Genomic DNA, 24,222 nt, shown 5'->3' with positions numbered 1-24,222 from the left:
TCAGAAACTAATGTTATCGTTATCTGGATTCATGGAATAATTTCTTTAAATGTCTTTTCACAAGACAAACATAGAAGTAAATACATTATCAGGCCTTTAAAAATGCTTTGAAATATCAGGTTTCCTGCTAAATATCAGATTTTCTTAAGATGTTGTATTTTTTTATTTCAGAAAATTTTATTCTACAAATTTGGAGAGGGAAAATATTTCAAATATTGGGCTTGGTATGATTTCGGAAAATCATTCGTTAGATCCATAAAAAAAACATTGCAAATTTAATTTTCCGACAACAAACGGAAAACAAACGTTTTAATCAATAAATATTTTCCAGAGGGGTTTGTTTTTGGTGTGTGTTTTTTAAAATACCACAAAAGACCAAAGTTCATGAATCACAGAATAAATATTTTATTTTTAAAATAACTAAATTAGTAGAACCACAAATTTTAATATTGAGTCCAGGACATTAACCTTGCAGCAGAGCAGCGCCCAACAAGGCTAATGTCCTGGATTCAATTCCTAGACGCGACCGTATCATTTTCTGATTTTTTAAATGTTTTTATGTTCGTTTAAGAATTGCCAATATTGTCAAAATTGGAAATATTGTCAAAGTGTAAATATTACAATTTTAGGTTTTACTCACTAAGTTATTACAAAAATAAAATATTCATCCTAGACTTGCAGAAAAGTAAAAGATGTCATACTTTAAAATAAAAATTGGATATATTGTTTCAATATGCTATCTAGGTTGCATTTACCTCGGGAAGAATCTTGCGACCATACATAAAAGATATAGATATATATATATATATATAGCCACAGAAGACATCAACACGCTCAAGAATTTTTTCGACACTAATTTACTGTCACTTAATAATGAAAAGACATTTGTAATTCCATTTGCAATCCATACAAATGATACTCCTAAAAATTTTAACATTGTCATACATAATAATACTAAAATTCACAACCAAAACTATTGCAAATCAAACTGTACAATACTAAAAACAACAAATAAAATTAAATATCTAGGAGTAATTATTGATAAAAATCTGAAATGGAAGGAATAAATATGTCAAGTAGTAAACAAAATTAGAAAATTAATTTATATATTTTTTAGAATTAGAAACTTTCTGTCGATAAAAAATCTATATTTAATTTACTATGCCTTAGTTCAATCCACTTTACAATACGCTATTATTAGTTGGGGATCCGCGTATAAATGTAACCTTCTTCCAATTGAAATTATACAAAGAACAATTATTAAAATTATATTAAAAAAATCCTTTGACTACCCAACAGAACGCCTGTTTGAAGAATTTCAAGTACCTACATTTAAAGACCTATATATTAAAAACTCATTAATCAAAATTATAATAGAAAAAGATAAATATCAATTTTTAAATGAAAACAGAACGCGACTTAGACATGTTTTTCTATGCCCAAAACTAAATACGTCTTTTGCACAACATCCTTATACTTACCAGGGAAGAACTTTTTTCAATCGTCTACCAGAAGAAATCAGAAGCATTAATAATAAAACCCGAATACTGCTCTCTGTCAAGAGACACTTTAAAAATATTCTGAAAAAAAAAAAAAACTGCTGTCACTTAATTAATCTCACAAATATCCTTAGTTTTCCATAACTTCCTTTCTTTTTTTTAAATTTATTATATTAATATATTATCCTTCACTACTATCAAAAAAAATACTACAGCAAACATACATTTATGTACAATGAATTATTTTAAGTACTAACTAACAACAACATGTATGTACACTCCCCTTCCATACACAAGCAAATGCTTTCAATGGAAGAGTTGTAAAAAGACCCAAGATGAAAAATTAATTATGTACCATGTAAACATATTATTAAAAATAAAAAATAATTTATAAAAAAAAATATATATATACCTAATATGATTTGAGAAAATTAAGATGATGTTGGTAGTTCTTAGTCGAAAAATGAAACAGTTAAATATACCTTAGGAAATAGGGTCAGACTAGCCCAGTGATATAGCAGCGTCCCGGTAAGGCTAAGATCCTGGGTTCAATTCCTTGATACGACCGTACCTTTTTGTTTCAAATTTTCGCTAGAGAATCGTTAATTTTGTCTGCAAAGATTAAGCAGAATAAATTCTTTTGCATATTTACATAGAGGCAACAAACTACAGAGAGATGATATATTTTAGTGCGTTTTCCATCTATGAGCATTCGCCTCTCTCTTAATGAGTCTCTCTCTAAAACACGCGGGAGTCTGCAGCACAACATTCAAACTTTACACTTGGGACAAGAGCTTTGCAAACTCTGCATTGTTTTCCCACCAAAACAAATAGTTGAGCGGTTCCGGAGGCAGTTTCAAGCGATTATCGCCACTGGGGCCATTGTTCTGTAGATCTTTAGCCACAATTTCGGAAATCAAAGCTACACGGTGGTAAGAAAGAAGCGAAATAGATTAATTTTTTGAGAGACGTTAATTAATGTTCAATATTCCCTTTGAAAAGGAGACAGGAACTAATTCGACGTATTTATTAGAAATTTTATAAATTTTTCGGAAGATTTAAAAGTTTTGAAACCTGTTTCTGTGAAAAATGATTTGAAAATCAGTTTACTTTACGCTTTTAAGCGGAATCACCCAGTAAACCTTGAACAATATTATATTAACAATTTGAATGAACAGCAGTTGTTTATCTAAATCTTATGATTATTTACATTTTATTTCAATAATAAATTCCGTTTATAATCTAAAGTTTAAATAAATATTGTCTACATCGTAACTTCTGCAAATAAGTTCAGATAAAAGTTATTTAGGTATAAACTTGTCTGCTTTTTCTATGCAAGTTTACAGTATATTTATTTTATGTGTTTTTATTGCGTACCAGAAAAATATAATATCCACATTTTAAAAGTTCTAAGATTCTAACATCCATGGAACCTTCAGCTTAAATACCTTCCCGTGAAGGTACATTTTTCACCGTCGCGTCGCGTCGACTCTTGACGTCAATCTAACGCGTGAGTGATACACCATTGGGTTTCAGGTAATAAATTAAAATAAACCTTTTAAGGAATACAGGTAAAAAAAATTGAAAGCCTCTTCAGACGGAGGTGAATTGATAACGTTCATCTTGATTCCGTAAATGGTATATTGAATGGAAATGGTAAACCTGAAAACCGAGAAAAATTTGTATTATGATTTTCACGGAGCACATTCATCTTTTAATTAAAAGCTCCATCTTTCCGTACAGGGCAAAGAACAAATAACTTTCAATTGAATGGCGTTGGCAAAATAATGAACTTTTTGTGAAAAATCACAACACAAAAATATAATATATACCAAGGAACAATAATAATATTTGACATTTTCATTTGAGATATTCATCCCCCTCTTTTGTTCTTTTTTTAATATTTTTGCTCATCAAAGGCCACGCCTCTGATTACTCCCGCCCTGCCGCTGCCTCCGCCCTCCCCCGCCCACGGCCTCCCCGCCCACTCGTAAAGGATCATCATCATTAAGTAATATTCGCCAAAGGCGCTCATCTCCGACATCTTGCGGCTCTATAATAAAGCCTCCGGATAGCAGAAGGCATCTGGAGCCAGTCCTTACCAACTCCAATGCACTTTCCAGTAGTCCAGACCACATCAAAGAAAACTTATTTTTTACTAGAGATCGCGGAGATATTTTCATCTCGGTGGCATATTTTGCTGGAAAGCTCTACAACAATAAGATAGCGATTATGATGACACTCCGGCCTCAAAGCCTCATATCTCAATCTAGGAAAGAATTTTCTAAAAATATGTTGACTCGCATTAATATTGAAAGGATTTTTGTCAGAGATATTTTCTCAGACCGCTTTCTTTTCTTTGACGGAACTAATTCACAAATTATTGTATTGTTATTCAAAATCACACGGACGGTTTGCTAACAATATCCGTTCATAGACACTTTTATTTAGGTTTTCACACAAATGTTCTTATCATTCTACATTGTGGCATTATTTTACATGACTTTTTTGAAATTCCTGAATGAAAGTGTACGTTCCTTCAGCTCGATGCTGCCGCTACTAAGGAATATCTCTATAAAGGAAGATAACGCCGACACGCAATGTCCTGGTCAAATGCTTTTTAGCTTATGGAAGTAATTTTTATCTCTAGACTTTTCCTCGTTCAAAGAACGTTTCCGGAACTGCCTTTTTAACATCTTTATAATTTGGTTTTTCTTTAATTTTGACCGCCGTTTTTTAACTTGTTAAATTGGGAGGCCTTAGCATTAATCAAAACCTCATTATTGTACGTTAATGAGCTTGAAACATTCACAAAACTTTATTTCCTATTCAGGTTGTGAAAATTTCAACAAACGATCAACAACAACGCCTCAATAAGTTATGAATACTGAATAGTGATGAAAACCAACAATTTTCATAAAAAAGCTCCCCTCATTTATTTTACAGACGAATATTTTATCGAAAAACAAACAAACAACCGTTTTAGGAATCTTCGTTTCATTCGTATAATTAATATTCACAATTTGAGAGGCGGGTATGGGTAGCGCCGCCCCGGGAACCATTAATTGGATAACCAACACCCCTGCCGTAGGTCAGCCTAAGTGGTTCGCTACGTTTGGTGACTTAGGAGGTTTTTCATTATTTATTTTTGTTTTATTAATAGAGATTTTAATACTACTCTTACATAGAAGTGTCAGCTTGTATTTGGAAGAGGATTGCACGGTACATTATTGTGGTTATTTATAAGAAATTAATTGTATGATCGGTACTACGTGTTATAGTGAGTACATTACAGTGATAAAGTAAAAAATAGTTACATTATATGTTAAAAAGAGTGTAAGTATTTATATTAAGTAATATACTTTATACAGAAAATGAGTGGTATGGATTATTTAACTTTATTTTTTTTTTTTATTAGTAATTCATGTAGAAAGACTTTTTTGTTGTTGATAAGTTTTGAGATCGACGTATAACAATTAGGGCCCAATGGTCGAGTGGATAATCGAATAGTTCGATTCCCAGTCCTCATCTTTTTATTTTATTTGTCTTGTTCTGTTTCATATTTCGTTTTTTTTTTATAATTAACGGCACAAGCTCCATTTACGTACATGAAAGTTATTGACAGTTATGGTACAATATGGAAAGAAAGCAAAAATGTTTAGATTAAATAAGTTAACAATAAAATATAATACACAATAGTACAAAGTTAAAGAAATGAAGAAGAAACAAAAAAACTGTAAATCTCATTAATATAAGCACTCCAAAAATGTTTATTGAGTACAGATATATATTTTGATAGAAGCATATTAAAAACATCAGCTAACAATGGTTACGAGTTACCAGTGGTGTGTAATCAATAGACATATAGTAACAGAATTATAGCCTAAAACCGTAGTATGATTGTTACAATAATACATAATAGGACCCTTAATTACTGCTTATTTTATTACTATATTTTGTAGGAAAGGCTTGGTTAGTGCTAAATTAACAGTATTTTTTTATTGAAGTACTAGTACACATTGAATAATTTTTCGTGATGGAAATAAGCCGACGTAGCTCGGTGGTCTCAGAGCACCTGACTGGATGTTCAGAAGGTGCGGGTTCAATTCCCGTTGGCGGCATTTATTTTTACTCGGGAAATATTTTCAATTTGTATGGATATTTCAAGCGACTAATTATTGCTTATAATAATTTGTTATCCTTTGTGCTTTGCATACAAACCTTGTCTTATAAAAATTAGTCATTAAAAAATAATAATGGTAGGAACATGAAACGAATCAGCATTAATATATAAGGGCTCCAACTGATAATTGACAATTTTATATGAAAATATTTTTTATCAAAAAAAAAAATTCTGTCACTTCAACAATTTCAATTAATGTAATTCAAACTCAATTCGAATTCGAAAAATAAAATTCAAATTTTCGTCTCTTTCAATTATGTTAATATGATTATTAAAAACAGGGTTATATTCTCAGCAGAGTTATATTCTAGAATGCTTCTAACGAGAGATGTGTACAGAATTTTTAGTGTGTGAATATTTTTAAAATCGTTGGAAATCCTTACTATAAAACCCAACATTTTTATAGCCCTGTTAGCCATGGAAATTATATGAGATACAAACTATTATATGAGTTTTTGGTAAAAAATTACGCCTTTTTCAAGTACTTCCACTACAAAGATTAAGTCAACACAATGCATAATTATATATTATTGGATCTTTAATTCTACAGAACCTCATAACTCGGCATGTGTCAATATTTATCTGTTTATTACCAGAACTCTATTTTAAAGGGTTATTAAGGTGCTATTCCAAAATAAGATGATCATCCACGTCATTAATGATCTTAAACAGCTTTAAATCTTCAAAAAACTGTAAGGACACTGTAGAAAATGTTAGTAACTAGCTTATTTAGATTTGTTAGTATTATCTTCTTCTTTAATGATATATTCCATTTATGGGTATTATCTTCAACACTTCAAGAAAAGCTGTTAAAAAAATATTTTTTTTATCCATTGTTTATCTTCTTTTTCAATCATTTTTTGTAGGAATCAAACCATGGTCGTGACACCGTACTGATGCTAAAGAATTATGCTTTAGGTCAATAGCCAGGTAGCTACCGCGTCGTCTTTCCGAAATGTGGAGAAATGACAACACGTCGATTACGTTATGTGTTTATTGACAGAATAATATTAACTCAATAACATTAACTAAATTTACACTTTAAATACTAAAAATCCCTCATCCCACCACTACTGCTGACGAGTGATATCTTTCGTTGAACTCCAATATTGTGTCATTTAATCTAGTCTTAACTTCAATGCCTTCTGTTGAATTCGATCACTTCGTCAGCGGTCTTGGAAAATTCCTCTAGGCCCTAAATTCTATAAATCAGCATATTGGTGGACGGTTGCTTCTTAAGTTCTAATAGATGCTTGTTTATTAACCTCCTTATATATTGTTTCTTTTCAAATATTTTTGTGAGGTACGAAAAGCCACCGACTGCCAGGAACGTTTTAATATATATCATTTTCATCTAAATACTAATACATATGTTTTTCTTTCCAGTGAAAACCTTCGACATACAAGCTGTGGAGGGAAGGATAGCAGAACTGCCTTGTGACGTCACCTCCGTCGACCATGACAAAGTACATATGGTCTTCTGGTTTAGAGATGACGCCGGAATTCCTTTGTACAGGTACGTCATTTCAATATTTCAATCTTTCCTTAAAATTTTTATCTTTTAATGCTTTGGAGCTCCTTGAATTCTAATTATTTATTCATTTGTACGTTAAAAACACATTTTAATGAATATAGCACGAATATTAAATTTGTTTTGGATAAAATCTCGTTTGAGAATAAAACACAATTACGTTACTTGTTTTTGTCCATAATATGCAACTTTAAACTTTTCTCATTATTAGAACAATTCCATTGTTTTTGTCGTCAAATTCTGTAAACTGCTCATCACAATATTGTGACAAATAAAATGATACGTCATATATATTATTTGTTTTGTAAGACTCAACACTCAAATAATACACGAAAATATCGTTTCATATGACAACTCGGAATGAAATCTCTCGTACAATAATGAATTTCCATTTGCCGTTTCATGTGCTCGTACGGGTATTATTTTGAACCACTTGGCAGATATTTTGGTAGGTTTTCAATTATTTTACTTTTTCGAATACAATACATTTTTTTCCAATTTCGAACGATTCATTTACAATAATAATGAACTATTGTATTTCATAAAAAAAGTATTTTTTACAATACAGTGAAATATCATGTGAATTAATAAACTACTTCAACGTATAAAGGACTACTTATACTATTATCTTCTCTTTACTATTTAGTTAGCTCAGGGTTCCGTGATTAGTTAATTGGCTGATATTCCTATAACATTCATATGTAAAGAATCTATCATTACTACCAACACACAAAGCAATTTTCTAAAACATCTTGCTTTGTAAGATATTAAAATCATATAAGACAAGAATTTGTCTGAAGTGCAATTTCTGCTGAAATACAAAAGTTCAAAGCGTTAGTCTTAAAAGCAGTGTCTCTATTTAATTTCAAACAAAGTTATCATTCTTGCGAGTTCAGCAAATAAAGCAGTACAATACAAGCTCAAAGTATAAAATATTAAAGGGTTTGAGGATGATGATCTGGGATACAGTAAAATGTTGAAACTCGGAAGATGATCAAAATTTTCGTGAAGGCTTTTGTAATCCTCGCTAGGCATAACTGGAATTCCTCAAAATGTGATATTTCCCGTGCTCGGCAGCAAGTGTTGAATTTAGAGTAAAGAAAAAATTTAGAGTTAAAAGTACTATGCGTCCATTTTCGCCGTACGAAACCCGGGACTGGTTCACTACCATAAGTGGCCGTGCGAAAAGCCAGTCTCCAAAACATTTAACGATTCTCCATCTAACGATGCTAGTCTCCCATATGAAGACGGCTCTTAAGATATGTATCCACGTTCGTTCATATTCGATGATTGTTGACTTTTTTGATGTGTGTACCTTTTTGCTAGATGTTTTTGTTATTCAATATCAAGACAAATGTTCGATTTGAAAAACATTCAGGGGCTATACCGATGATCGACAGAAATTTACGATTTGACTGAGCGTCTTAATGGTATATCATGGCGTCGACGAACGACGAGCATGGTTCCAAATCAACAAGTTCAATCGAGCCAAATTGTCGAGCATGAACATACGTGTGTACATAGCTTTAGATAGATGATGTTCTTTAAGAAATAGTATTAATGTTATGTAGGTTGGTTAATTAATTCGACAAATTAAAACTCCATAATAAACGAAGAAGTAAAAAGAAGAAGATTACTGAAGAGAGTTTAAAAGGGAGATATAATATCTAAATAAGAATTTTGGGGGGAGCGCTCTTATATTTAAATAAAAATTATTATTATTAAATTCACTGTTCCAACGAAAATAGATATTACCCCGGAAGCTTTCTCAATTTTTTTTCGGGAAAAAATTGAATCCATTCGTGCTTCCGCATCTCACGCCCCTCCGCCAATATTCACTTTAAACTCTAAAGGAATTTTGTCTTCCTTCAAACCTACAACGCTGGAAGAAGTAATAAAAATTATTTCAAGCTCGCCTAATAAACAGTGCAGTCTTGATCCCATACCGACATGGTTATTAAAACAATGTTCTACTGTTTTAGCTCCATTCCTAGTTCATGTTTTTAATAAATCACTTAGCACGGGTGACTTTCCTGAACCACTCAAGTCAGCTGTAGTTACACCAATCCTGAAAAATTCACATCTAGACGCCGATAACTTAGGTAATTATCGGCCCGTTTCAAACTTACCATTTATTTCAAAAATCCTGGAGAAAATTGCTGCCACACAAATAACCAGCCACTTGAATTCAAATAAATTATTCGCAAAACGTCAATCTGCGTACAGAAAGTTCCACTCAACTGAAACCGGACTACTTCGTATGCTATCAGACATAACGCTGGCCGTAGAGTCAGGTAAGTTATCACTTATCTCACTCCTAGACATGAGTGCAGCGTTTGACACGATTGATCATGAATTCCTCATTAGGAGATTAGAGGAAACATTTGGTTTGAATTCCGACATAAAAAATTGGCTGGTATCCTATTTATCCAATCGCTTACAAGCCGTGAGGGTTGGAAATAAATTGTCCAACTTCGCAACACTTTCTTCAGGGGTTCCCCAGGGATCCGTTTTGGGTCCACTTCTCTTCATCCTTTTTACAAATGATGTCGCCAAAATAATCGAGTCATTTGATCTCTTGTCTCACTGCTACGCTGACGATCAGCAAGTTTATTTTTACTGCGCTCCAAATGAAATCAATAGTCTCAAGATCCGTATAACTGAATGTCTAGAAGCCATAACTCGTTGGATGTCTTCAAACAAGCTGAAGCTCAATCCATCTAAGACTGAGTTCCTCTGGGTAGCCACAAACAAACGTCAACATTTCATAGACAATTCACCTATTACTATTTCCGGCAGCGATATCATCCCAAAAACAACAGTTAAACTTCTCGGTGTCAATTTAGATTCAGACTTTTCGTTTAAAAGTCAAATAAATAGGACTGTAAGCACTGGCTTTTTTCACCTAAGACAACTCAAGTCTGTCCGAAGAAACCTTCCTACAGAAGCAACAAAACTACTTGTCAACTCTTACGTAGTCTCACGTCTCGATTACTGCAACGGCATTTATGCCAGCCTTCCAAAATATCAAATTGACAAACTTCAATCAGTGTTTAATGCAGCAGCACGGCTCATAACCGGGGTTTCAAAATATTCGCACATTTCAGAACACCTTCGTAACCTTCACTGGCTCAAGTGCCCTGAAAGAATCCAGTACAAACTGTGCTGGATGGTGTTTAAATCCATCAATGAAATGGCCCCACCCTACATCTCTGAACTATGCTTCCCGGAAAACACTGGTCTGAGGCAGTCAACGCTTAGATCAGCAACATCAGCAGCTGTAGGCAGACTGATGGAACCTATGCGCAAGCCAAATACTAAGTTTGGTGATCGCGCTTTCGGTGTGTCTGGGCCGAAGGCTTGGAATAGACTCCCTCCGGAACTAAGATCCATAACAAGTCCAACAGAATTCAGGTCTAAACTAAAAACTTACCTTTTTAAGTTGTCGTACCCTTAAATTAAATATACCAATCCTAAGAGAAAGTCCAGTTATATTCAATTTTTCAATTAAGTCCTAAACCCTGTATCTAAATTTCGCCAATAAACAAATAGATAATATTAATTAAGTGTTAATCTCAAGTGACCTACCAGGTAAGTATTGTACTGTATATTTTCTCCATAAATAGTTAAGTAATAACACTGTAGAAATGTATTATAAGTTTGTACAGCGCCCTTGAGGTGTTTTTGCACAAAAACGGCGCTATAAAAGTCATCCAGGTATTATTATTATTATTATTTTATTAATAGACTTTAGAAATACAAAAATATTTGATTATCTTCGAAAATAACATATAATTTTTAAGAGCTCAAAACTAGAAGTGTTCAAGATAGGTAAGTTATATTTCGCTAGAAAATCGGAATGCTTGCTTTAAAAATAGCTTATTAATCTTTTTGAATAAATAAATATTCTTAAATTAATTCGCCTGAAACTAAAATAAAATAATTTGAGACTGCCTCTAACTGCTGCTAGAGTCCAATCATATTTTTAAACGATTCAAAACATCAAAACATCAAAACATACAAAAATAAAATATAATTAAAGAAGTCTGCTGGCTTCGCGTCAGCATGGTGCCATAATCAATTATATCAATCAGAGATCACGTGTGCAAGATATCAATTTGTAACTTATAGCGACTTTACGCTTTTTCTCCTACTATTTTCTCGACTATTTGCAAAGTTTCCAACTCTGTATCGTCCGTACTTTATTATTCATACATATTAATATAGGTACTAATAGTCGACTGCGGTCAACTTCGGGAAGAGCCCGAGCTTGGAGTTTGACCACAGCGATATGACGACATAAAACACTTGTTTCAACATTCTATATTCGAGAAGGAAATTATCATTTTAACGTCAAACCTATCAAACGTGTAGGACAAACTTTTTAATAATATAACTTTGTTAATCCGGAGGCCTGCAGTTGCGTAATTTAACAGGGGAGGATGTATAATCAACTAAAGTAATCTCTAAATTAATCTGGTCACACTATCGTAGTAGAGGGAGATATATTTAATGCGGAAATTAAATATGTTTATATAAAACTGAGGGGGAGATTTAGGGAGAGAAGCGTAATTCAAATCGGGTCATTTCACTGACCTCTTACGTAATAATAACACTGAAAACATTTGCCTTACAACATTGACAAAAGAGTCACTGCTCAAAGAGTCTAGCATAGTAAAATCTTTGCAGTATCGGATCGATTGGCGTAACTACTGATGATTTTATGCCTATTTCCCGAGCACAGTCGCGTTGTTAATATCCAAACTTATATTGATAGCGGAATAAATTATAAATCAACGTGCGCTGCCAACACTAGAAGTATTTTTTAGGAATTGACATTCCGAAAGGTAAACGTTTATTTAAAAAGCAACATAAAAGTTAAAAATACTAATAAATTGACAATATCGAATTGAAACAATAACTTTAATATACATTAGCAGTCAGCATCTAGAACGGAAACAATTGATCGCGTCTTAGATGAATTATGGCGTGTATAAGATTTCTTTCAATTCTAAGGGTTTAGTTAGTTCACCTATATCCATTAATAAACCCGTTATTTTTCATAACGAACGACATTATAAAAAGTAACGCATATATTTTAAAATATTAATAATATCTCACCTATTACCGACGAAATTACAAGTGTTTACAGTTGTGCTTTATTTAATGATCAACGGATGAGTTATACAAAGAATCTAAACTATTCTGTCTCCGTAAACTATTTATTTTGCAAACTATGAAATACATCTTTAAAAACAAAAATAAATTCGAAATAAATGAAAACAGAACCAACATTAGAAATAATAATGTATTTTATACTCCCCAAACGAACACAAAACAAATGCAAACACACTGCAGTTTCATTGGACCTCGTACTTTCAATCTTTTACCGAAAAATATTCAAGTGATTACTAAACTTCCTCAATATTTAAAAGAATTAAAATTATGGCTTTTCGATACAGCAGTTGAAACTTTTTTTATTTAATTTGTATCAATTTATGTTTCTCATAAAATATTCACCATATATTACATATATTACAATAAACACTTATAACTTCACTATACACTATTATAAACACTTTTTATACAAAACGCTTATACAAAATGTAATCTTGTTTTTATTTTATATGCCCACAATTTCTAGGTACAATAAAATAATAACTTAAATATATTACCCACGCACAGGCTGTGCCTAAGTGGGTTCCCATTATTCTTATTGAACTATATAATATTGTATGTAATTAATGTAAAAATTGGGAAAAATAAAGGAATTAAAAAAAAAAAAAAAAAATGATCGGCCGCTAGGCGAAGATAGGCGATGTCCGGTTAAAATGGTGAAAGCAACTAATATCATCCGAATTTCACTGGAAAGGGAAAAGGAAATATTAAGAACACACGATCGCTTCGCGATATATAAGGGACCCTATTGATCCCACTTCTGGTGATACGTGATTTTTATCGTAACTGGTACGTAAAGGTTAATAGAAACGGCTGCGCGGCCTTTTTCATAGAAAAAATAATTTTATATTTGGGGCCAAAGTACCAAACCAAACTGTTTTTTTTAAACCAGAAGTTCAAGCAGTTAAACCTGGTTCGGATGTTGGCTATTTTATTAAGTTAAAAATAAAGGCCATTCAAGAATTCGATTTTTCATAGACATAGATTTTTCGGGATAATATAATGAAATAAGAAACAAACAAATGTTTTTTTAAAACTTTGATTGAGTCGAAATTTTTGTCGTGAAAACGTAAATCGGTAGTTTATAAATTAAATAATCATAAAATTTTTTGTAATAATTTTTATTTAAATAATTGTTTTTTTTAATTTGTGTTTAAATATTTTTTTTATATTTCAACATCTTCAAGTAGGGAAAAACATTTTTTTTTATAATTTGCTTTTTTTCAAATAATAAATGTCGCTTCTGTAATCATGGAGAATCGAATTCTTATGGCCTATATTTTATAATTTAAAATACAAATACATAAAATGGCTTAGATCCGTACTAGTTATTGCTATACATTGTGATTTAAAAAATATATTCAGCTTTGTTGGGTAATCTGTCCTCAAAGCGAGAATTATATTTTGTATGCTTTTGGGCGCGCAGCCATTCTTAATGCATTCAATTGCTGAAAAGTGGGCGGAGGCGCCGTTAATTCCCAACCCATCACGTCCCCGCCCTTGAAATGTTTTTTTACCCAGATTACGCACACGCTACATGACAAACATGTCAAACTGTAACATGGATAATCAATTTTTGCGTGAAGTTCCATTTTCCGTACAATTCAACGCTAATCAGCGGCAATAAAGTTTCTGTTGAAATATTCCGAGAATGTTCACATTTAAATGTGCAATTTTATGAATTTTATATGTGAAATCCGAGACATTGAGTTATTCGCACATTTCTAGGATAAATACATTTGAAATACCTTTACGTATGCCGAGAGTAGTAACCAGATCTGCATAGAAATTCCACCGCCAATGTAATGTAGAAGAGCTGATTCGGTCGAAAGGAAAGGCTTTTGATGAGCAAGCAGGAGGTCGCGGGTTTAAATCTCGGCGTTCGCAACCAAATTTTATTTTATTAATATTTGATATTTCTCAATTTATTCGTTTAAAATAATAGACTCTATTTATTTGCATACTATTTGCAGTACGTTCCAGAGTTAAAGATACTCTTGTATCGCCCTGGTGTAAGACCATCATTCCGAATTGAAACATTACACAACAAGTTTGCAAGTGGTTTTGGTTTTGATGACCAGATCTTAATAGCCAGGTACTTTCTCACATTCCTCTCTCCCATTTTCTTCCCCCCCCCCCCTACTACCTTCAGCCTCACAACAAACCCCAATTGGGGATGCCGTAGTCTCACTGGCTCCAGACGGTTAGGATCAGTTAGCTTTTGTGCTGTTTCACATAAAACAAAAGAAAATAATGGTAAGTACACGTACGTAATTAAAATTCCTAGATTTCATGATACCATCAGTATTTGCTTAGTAATGTTTTTTCTAAGAAATTTATGAATATAATGTGGTCGCTTTTTAATGTAGGTACATTTATCCGTTTTACTCTTAGATATTATGAGGGTGACCGGATAAATCATCAAAATGATAATTCATCACATCTTGAAAAAGCTATATAAAGTCATGGAAAGTGATGAAACAAAAACTTTATTAGCTGGGTTAAGTAGGTTAGGTTAGGTTAAGTTAAAAAAAATGTTTTCATCGTTTCTAATGACTTTATATCACTTTTTAAAGGTGTGTTGAATTGTCGATGTGTTGATTTATCATGGAACCAATATGAGATATTCTGGGAAAGCACTTGTCTTTTTTTATTTTTAATGAAGGTGATTGTTGATCGACCATGTTTTATTTAGCTGTTTTAAAAACATGTTTTAAAACTGTATATGTTTTTTTTTAAATAATAATAAACCTACCACTCATTGCTCTAAAACTATATGCTGACTTACGTATTTAACACAATTATTAGCAATATTTCTTCGTGCAACTTTCTAAGGTAATGAAACTACAAGTAAAAGCTACTACTACTTATAATGTTTCGCCCAGTTCTTGTACTCCTTGTATAACTATAATAATGTACGAGTAGCTTAACAATTGTTTGAGAAGTAAGCAATTAAAATACCTTTACAGTATTCTACGGAAATGGCATATTATTTATACATCTTTTTTGAAAAATGAAAAAAATATATATTTTGATTTTCTTGTTTGCTTGAAATGCTGGTTTTATTATTAAGCTAAGAAATTAATAAGTGGTATGAATTGCGGACTACGGAAAGTATTATAAGATTTGAAAATCTACTGATAAAGTTTATCATTTGAGTTCATTCGGGTATGTGTTTAGAAAAATACTTGAGGCGTGTTTTTATCCACATAAAAAGTTGCTTTCGAACATTCCATGTAAGTCATGATATGGTTACGAAATAAAATAAACCCAGGAACGCTTCCTTGTGGCACACTTTTTTTCACTATTCAGCATCTGTTTTCGTCAAAATCTCTTGAATTTTAGACTCAAAACATATTTGTTTCACTGCGTGAACAACAAGTTTGTACAAATAATTTGGAAACCAATAGTGTTACCATAAACGTTAATGCTTTATATTGAAAATGTTAGTTTATGTTAAAAATAATTACTACCTGTCGTAATATGTATCGTTTTTACATTAGATTATATTTGAATGAGCCCCCCTCTCAATCCGGTGCTTTAGCCTCCATCCCTTGCGGGTACCACTGGAAGCAGTGTGTGTTTGTCCTACAGCGGGGGTGGGTGTATTAAGTGGGTGGTTGGGGTTGTTTGGGCGGATAGGGTTGGCCAGCGTCCAAGAACACCATCTGCAACCCTAGACCAGCCTGACCTGAAGTTAAGGCTAGCGGTTAGTTTCCATAAAACATCTCAAAAATTAGATTACAAATAGGCTTCTTTCCAGACTTTATTATAAGAAAACGACGAACCGACAAGCTGCTGTCTAACTATTTATATGTTATTGGAATCTAATGAAGTTTTCAGAGGGTTTTCATTTTCTATTTTGATCCGTAAAATTAACACTTCAAAAGTTCATATCTGATAAAGTTTTAAAAAAATTGTAAAACTTTTTTAAACCGGAGCTCCTTTTTGAGGGTTTTTTTTAGCTAAGACTTTTCAATCATCCATTCAATAGTTAAGGAAAAGCTATAGAAATGGTTTTCACGCAGATTTATATGGAAACCAATGTTGCCTTACTTACTTAAAACATTTTGGTTCTATCACATTTAGCACGCACTCTGTCTCTCTAACACTATTACAATGCCCACTTCAATTATTATTATTGATTATTATAATTATTATTATTATTGATCGATTATTCGAAGAATTTTAAGTGCCTTCATTTAAAGAACTTTATACTAAAAATGCATTGATTCAAATCATAAAAGAAAAAAAACAAGTATTTATTTCTAACTGAAAACCGTACTCGACTTAAATATATTTTTCCATGCCCAAAATTAAACACTTCCTTTGCACAAAATTATTACACTTACCGGGCAAGAATTTTTTTCAATCGACTACCTGAAGAAATTAGAAACATAAATGTTAACATCCAAATAATAAACACGGTGAAAAAATATTTTAAAGACAAATTCACAAAAATAAAATTTTTTCCAATTGAATTAATCTTAAGAATAACTTATCTCAATTAGTTTCCTTAAGTAACATTCCATTTTTCAAATAAGTTTATAGTCATTTTATTTTTAATTACTTACTTACTGTAATAAAACAATGTACACTCCTCTTCCAGCCACAAGCTAATGCTTCTATGGAAGAGGGGTCTTGAAATATTTGATCATATATTGTAACAAATAAACAAAAATTTACTTATATAATAAACAAAATATTTTTTTCAGTGCGGTAATAATCGAATTCACAAACACTCAACTCAATATCCAATGCGTACACAAATTATGGTTCTTAACTAAGATCTTAATGGAAGTTTGTAATTATTTTTCTTACGATACAACAACCTGTTTTCTTAGCTTACTGTTTAATTTATATTATTAATTTCTTATAACGTTACAGTTTCGTAATAATCTTATTTGGTTATTGTATAAAGTTTTTATTATGGGAGGATTTGGCGAATGTAATTTTCATGATTAAAGTTAGTGTTTATCCGCGCTCTAATCCTGTCATGTGATATTCTATGATTATTATTTGATACCACTGTTTATGGAACTACAAAGCAGAGATAATCCGTAGAATACATAAAATAACAGCTATAACTGAATATTATTGTTCCACTTCGAACACCGCACAAGGCTTCAGCGTGCAAATAACATTTGCCAAACAAACCGAATAAGCTTGAATATTGATTAATGAAAGACTGATTCAAAAACATGGCAACGAAAGCGATACTAAATTTTATCTAATACTTTGTTAATTTAAAAAATTAAAGTATTGAAGTAATGTTCCGTAAAGTACCAGGTACCGAAATGCTTTTAAATCGACTGATTTTTTAAAGCTTCCTAATGTCTGAGCTTTTTCTTATTCACTTTATTTCATATTTCTCAAATCGGCCCACGGCATTCTTAACGGAAAATTATAAACTACAAAAAGCAAAAGATTTTTTAAATTGTGCTCGCCCATCGTGACAAAAGCAATCAGCTTCCTTTGAGTATAAAACCTCATTTAGATGCTTTCAAAACTTGGGACAAGTAACTTCGAACGTAATAAAATGGGTTGTATTCAATAACTCGGCTTGTTACCGGGACGAGGGAATATTCAGCAACTTTCTAACGGGGACATCATTTAGCAGACCTCTTATCAGCTGAGATAACGACATAACGACATCTGATCTTACTTTTAGCCCTTTGAGTTCGAGTGAAATGTTTCAAATTTGAGTAAATCAGCACTTCGTACAAAGGACCGATGCGTGACTTTTTCGACCTTCTAAATCGATTTTTACAAGTCACCTTTCTACGGTGAGCTTTGTGTGTATGGCGACTTGTGTATGGAAGTATATATAGCTTTATAGATTGAACAAATTGAGCCCCTGGAGATGCGCTTGGAAAAATATTTTCGCTCCGCATTTTACTTTCCATATTTCCTTGGGGAGCCGTGATTTCTTGCATTGATTATAATAGATTTTAATCTCCTTTCAACTTTTTTAATTTGTCGGGACGTTGTGTGACTTTATGAATAAATTGAAAGCCGCTTTCAATATGGTAAAAGAAAATGAGAGTTTCTAAAGAAAATATCTTTATACAAGAGGACATCATAGAATCGAAATTCTTCGAAAAATTCTCTTTACTTCGCAAAATTTGTTTTAAGCTGTTATTTATGGCGGTCTTTTTGTAGTTACATAGGTACTTCGGAGGAAAGCGATTAAGTTATTTTAAAACAAATTTTAGTTACAAATGTACCTCGGAGGAAAGCGATTAAGTTATTTTTAAAGATATTATAGTTATCTGGGTACTTTCGATGAAAACTATTACGTTATTTTAATAGAAATTGTAGTTTCTTCTCGTAATTCGGAGGAAAGCGATTAAGTTGTTTTAAAAGAAATAGAGTTTTTCTTTTCAATACTATTCCCGATGTTACGATTATTATTAGTTGCATCATAATACAAGATTTGAGATTAAAGAAAGCAAAAAAACCCTACCTACTCTTAAGATTACAATACACGATGTTAATTGCATTCAAATGATATGCTCACTGTGCAATGAACTCGAAAATGTCAAGTATATGGTATATGTGTATATGTCTGTTGATGCAATTCCAAAATGGCAATCTCAAATTAATAAACACATTTCAAAATTAAAATATCTTACTTTTCTAATAGATTTCAGGAAATTCCTAATATTAACAAATTAGAAATTTTTTGCAAGTTTATGTATCATTTGTATTTATTTTTATCATTTATCACATAATAGGATGGTGAGGTGCTTTTAACATATCTATTTAGTATTTACACATAACTCAAATTTATTATATGTTTGTTTATAAGATAGATAAAACATTTATTTACGTAACCAATATTATCTAAATTATTTACTATCAGTAAATTAAATATTCCTCCAACTCTAAATATACCAAAGTATTAAAACAAGAATTTTTTTAATAGAATAAGAAAATGGATAAAAATGTATTTTATAAAATTGATGCAAACACACATCAGTTTTCTCAAATACTTCAAAATTTCATAGGACAATATTTTTTGTGCTGTATATTACACACACACACAGATACACACAAACATATATACACACACTCACACTGGCAGTGCTTTTGTGGATTCTCGTATCTTACAATTACTATGGAAACTATTATATATATGCATACTAAATTAATCTTTTGTATTTTTTTGTAAGAACTAAAATAGGAAAATGAAAGGAATCATCAAAAAAGTGTAAAGAAATGTCCACATCAAATTTTCGAAGTAATGTAAAAAATTTCAATATTATCTACGATATGGTAGGAGATAAAATATTCTCGCATTCTCTCCGGACAGGGAGATTCATGTTCAGTCAACCGTAAGCAATGCTAAGAATAATCGTCTTTTCTGAGTACGCTCGTTTGTACATGCAAACATGCGCTCATAAACGTAGATTTTTGAAATTTTTTGGTTGCATTAGATCAAGGCTGCCCAGGCCCGCGGGCCACAATGTGGCCCGCGAAAGAATTATAAGTGGCCCGCGTGAACCATTTTCAAAAAACTAAAAATTCGAAAAAGTGTCGCGGGCCCGCGGTAAAACAAACAATGCAGCTTGCGCGCGGTCACCAGTGCCTTACTTTTTAAACAAAAATACACCGGTTTTTGATATAATATTTTTTGCATCCGAAATAGAATCTTGTTGCCACCCCCCTCCCCCCCCCATGAAATTCGAAAAATTGTTGTGGGGAATTACATATTATGTTTTTGGTTGCGCGGATTTTTTTCTCAGCGAAGTTCCGTAACAACCCCCCCCCCATGGATTTCAAATATTTTGTGGGGAGCACTCATTTTGAATTTTTTTTGTGGGGAATTATGTTTTATAGAAATTCTCTAACAACCCCCCCCCCCCCATGGAAATAGGAACCGTCAGGTATTCAGTGGCCCGCCAGTGATTCAAAATCGTCAATTTGGCCCAACTGTTAAAAAGGTTGGGCAGCCTTGCATTAGATAATTAAATTTCTTAAAAAAAAATTATTTTTATCCTTAGAAGACTTTTCACCCCTTAAATTTATATTTTTTATAATAATACTAGTGGGCCCGGGCAGACGTTGTCCTGCCACAGACCTCCTTCTATGTAGGGAAGTTAAAATTTGTGGTTGTATGTATTTTTGGATGAGAAATCTGAAATAAAAATAATTCGTTGAAAGTTTAATTTTTTATATCTTGACAACAACGCCCCCTATCAGGTCCAAAACTATCCTTTATTTCAAGCTGGAACCGACCATACACATTCAAAAAAGTTTATTGAAATCAATTGGGCGGTTTTGGAGATTAGCGTGTTCGAATCCAGTTACACGTGATTTTTTTTATATATTTGAGATACACTTATTTTCGTATATTTCTATTTATTCTTCAGTTGAATCGATGAAATTATAACAGAAGTTCATTTAACAACATTTTATCATAACATATTAAGAGAATCTATAATACTTCATTAATTATATTTCTAGAATGTCAAATAATGAGTATAATTTAGAATGATATTATGCACTGTAAATGATTTATTTTTAATTACGTTACAGTGTATCGTAAAAATTGTGCTTATATATTACCAATATTCTAACTCTTGAAAAAAGTCGTTAAAAATACATGTGGGTATCAGTACATAATTCATATTTACCGTACATCTCTCATATCTCTACTATCGCGTTTTTTTATTAGACAGTTTTTTTATGTTGTCGAAGAAAGAAACGAATAAAAACATTAAAAAAAAAATTTCAGATGTATCTCACAAATGTTATCATGGCCTAATGTTTAGTGTAAAATACATAAATAATCTTTATTTTCATCACTTATGCAAACCGAATTTTAATGATGGCTACAGGAAAAATTACATCATTTTTCTCCCGGTGATTCATTGCCAGTGGCCGCGAATTTTCGTTTTCCAATTTAAAATATTTAAAACGTTCGATGCAAACCAAATGGCGGCATAAATCAAAAAAATGTGTTACCAGTAATAACAACCTGGGCACAAATGGCCTACCATTACTGCCAACCTACGGCCAGTACTTGACACGTTAAGAAAAGGCCCACTCGCTCGCCGTAAATTAATAATAAAAAGAAAGCACCGATTGGGCCCCGAGCAAAAAGCACACTAAAACCACTCTAATCCATTTTATTACGAGGTTCATTACACGACTTTTGTGCTTAGTTTGTTTATTTTATTTGGAGTTTTCTTAGGAATTTTTCGAGTGTATGAGTTAGTTGTGGGTTTCTACCCGGTCGCCAAATAATATTCAATTTGTGTGCATGCCAACCTGCAATCATGGCGTGGAAATTCCGTTGACGTGAAAATAGTTTTGATCAATATTCAACATTAAACAAAATGGTACTTAAGCTGAGTTTGCGGGAAATGTTTTTATCAATTCGCTAACAACTTATTTTAATGGGCATTAAAAAGTAGTTAATGAAATATTTACAAAATTCGTAAAAGGATAGGTACACATTGTAACTTTCATCATTAAATTTATAGGAATATAAAAAAAGTTTAATTATTACGGATACAGCAATCTGCCTCTGAACATAACAAATTTAAATATGGGCTCGATTTATACTAACATGGCCAAAAAAAGGTTTCGGGATCATTTAAGTTTTCAAATAGGAACAAGGGGTAGTTGTTTATGTTCCCGAATGCAAATGGAGACTTGTGTAGTTTTGTAATTTATTTAAAAAATAAACAATGAGGTTGAACGAATAATGTAGGCCAAAACATGTCCATTCTTAATCTCAGTTACGTAGTTCAATGATAAACAAACATAGCGATATGATCGAATTATATTATGTAATTTCCGCGTGACCTGGAATGAATTTATTTATCTGGATACACGGAACATGCATAAAAACATAAATATTTCCTTACATATCAACGTATCGGATCGAATGAAGCAATAAATAATATCTATGGGCTGGGAAAAATAAGTGGCTATTTTCGTGACCACCAAAGTACGGATTTATAAATATAATGTGAGAGTTGGTTGGTTGGTTTGAGGCGGTAGTACTCGTATAGTGGTAGTAGAGTGTGTCTGTGTGTGTGTGCGATGGAAATTAAACAAAGCTCACACACGAGCGCTTATCCCGTGACCAAATGACATGCTATTCACATACTTTGCACGTGTTTTGTTTGGGGTTGGCGGGCCTTGTAATTTTTGTACAGAACATTACCCGTACGTCCATAATCCAGTCCATACGCCCAAACTCATGGCCTAATACTGGCCGGTAGCCGTGTTCGTGCCGCTCGGTTATAATTTTTAATTCCATATATGAAGGCCGTATTTATCGTGAAAATAATATTTATACATCCACAATCGTTAAATTGTATTTCCATAGTTTTTATCACCTCGAAATAGTTATATTGAATCCAAGGATTTTGTTTAGGGAAACTTTTATTACCTACGCATTTTTCGGAAATTAATTATTGGTGGGCGGGGTTCTTAAAAGTACCTAGCACACTAATCATAACTAAGTACCTTCATTAAGTCATTATTTGTTATTTCCTTTTCAGTTAACTCAAACATTAAAGTGCTAACACGAGTATACTCTATTTTCTAGGAATGTTTCGCCATTTTATCGTGTTATCATAAAACTATATCAAACTTTCATTTCGCGCTCGTCTGTTATATCTGAAAGAAACTATATTATTATTCTGATGATAACGATACCATTATGTAGATTGTTTTCTGTCTAAGTAGTGTTATATTATGTTAGGTAGGTGAACTTGAACACCTGTACTTCATTCATATTTAGTGATGATTTTTTTTCTTTCGTAACATGATAAAAACCTTGTCAATCAAAAAACAAAGTTCAAAATATGATTTAAAACTTACTCACATCACTGTAGGTTATTACAAATAGGTTCATACAATAATACATACATCATCAAACCTGATGATCAAACGGCACATTGTAAAGGTTCTTACAATGATACATACATCATTAAACCTGACAATCGAACAGCACATTATAAAGGTTCTTACAATTATAAATACACCATATAACCTGACAATTGAACAGCACATTGTAAAGGTTCTTACAATGATACATACATCATTAAACCTGACAATCGAACAGCACATTATAAAGGTTCTTACAATTATAAATACACCATATAACCTGACAATTGAACAGCACATTGTAAAGGTTCTTACAATGATACATACATCATCTAACCTAAAAATCGAACAGCACATTGTAAAGGTTCTTACAATTATAAATACACCATATAACCTAACAATTGAACAGCACATTGTAAAGGTTCTTTTAATGATACATACATCATCTAACCTAAAAATCGAACAGCAGATTGTAAAGGTTCTTACAATTATAAATACACCATATAACCTGACAATTGAACAGCACATTGTAAAGGTTCTTACAATGATACATACATCATCTAACCTAAAAATCGAACAGCACATTTTAAAAGTTCTTGCAATGATACATACATCATCTAACCCGACAATCGAACAACGCACTGTAAAGGTTCTCCTATTGAGGTGTTCACGAAGTATAACTACATTAAAACGATTCTGCAGAGTATTCAACTTCAAATTAAACTCTGCAAAAATATGTTTAGGTAGACTTTTAATGTTAACATGTTCCTAGAAATAAAATAAATTAAATTAAAAGCCATAGATATCTGTAAAACCCCTGGATTTCACAGTTCATTTATTTTTTCCCCTCTAAATCATTTTTATGGAAGTAGGTTAGGTACGTAGGTACTTACGGTTCGTTAAATTCCTTGGAAGAACGTCAATGTCGAGATTCAACAGTGGAAAAAAATTCCAACAATAATCTTCCAGGAAAGTTAATTCAT

At 32.2% G+C, this 24,222-nt stretch overlaps 1 protein-coding gene across 3 annotated transcripts in view; it reads left to right on the top strand.

Moving 5' to 3' along the window:
- The window catches only part of LOC149424497 (neural cell adhesion molecule 2-like), a 239,400-nt gene that overhangs the window by 18,860 nt on the left and 196,318 nt on the right, over positions 1-24,222 (top strand). For all 3 annotated transcript variants that reach the window (XM_089631386.1, XM_089631383.1, XM_089631385.1), the window contains exon 3: positions 7,069-7,198. In XM_089631386.1, the coding sequence (XP_089487512.1) occupies positions 7,069-7,198 (130 nt within the window). The remainder of the gene's footprint in view (positions 1-7,068; positions 7,199-24,222) is intronic.

This window comes from Hesperophylax consimilis, chromosome 4 (assembly GCF_061612785.1).
Source record: "Hesperophylax consimilis isolate HC1 chromosome 4, BYU_Hcon_1.0, whole genome shotgun sequence".
Classification (NCBI taxonomy): domain Eukaryota; kingdom Metazoa; phylum Arthropoda; class Insecta; order Trichoptera; family Limnephilidae; genus Hesperophylax; species Hesperophylax consimilis.
Note: the sequence above shows the minus strand (reverse complement) of the source record. Positions and strands in the feature narration are given on the sequence as shown.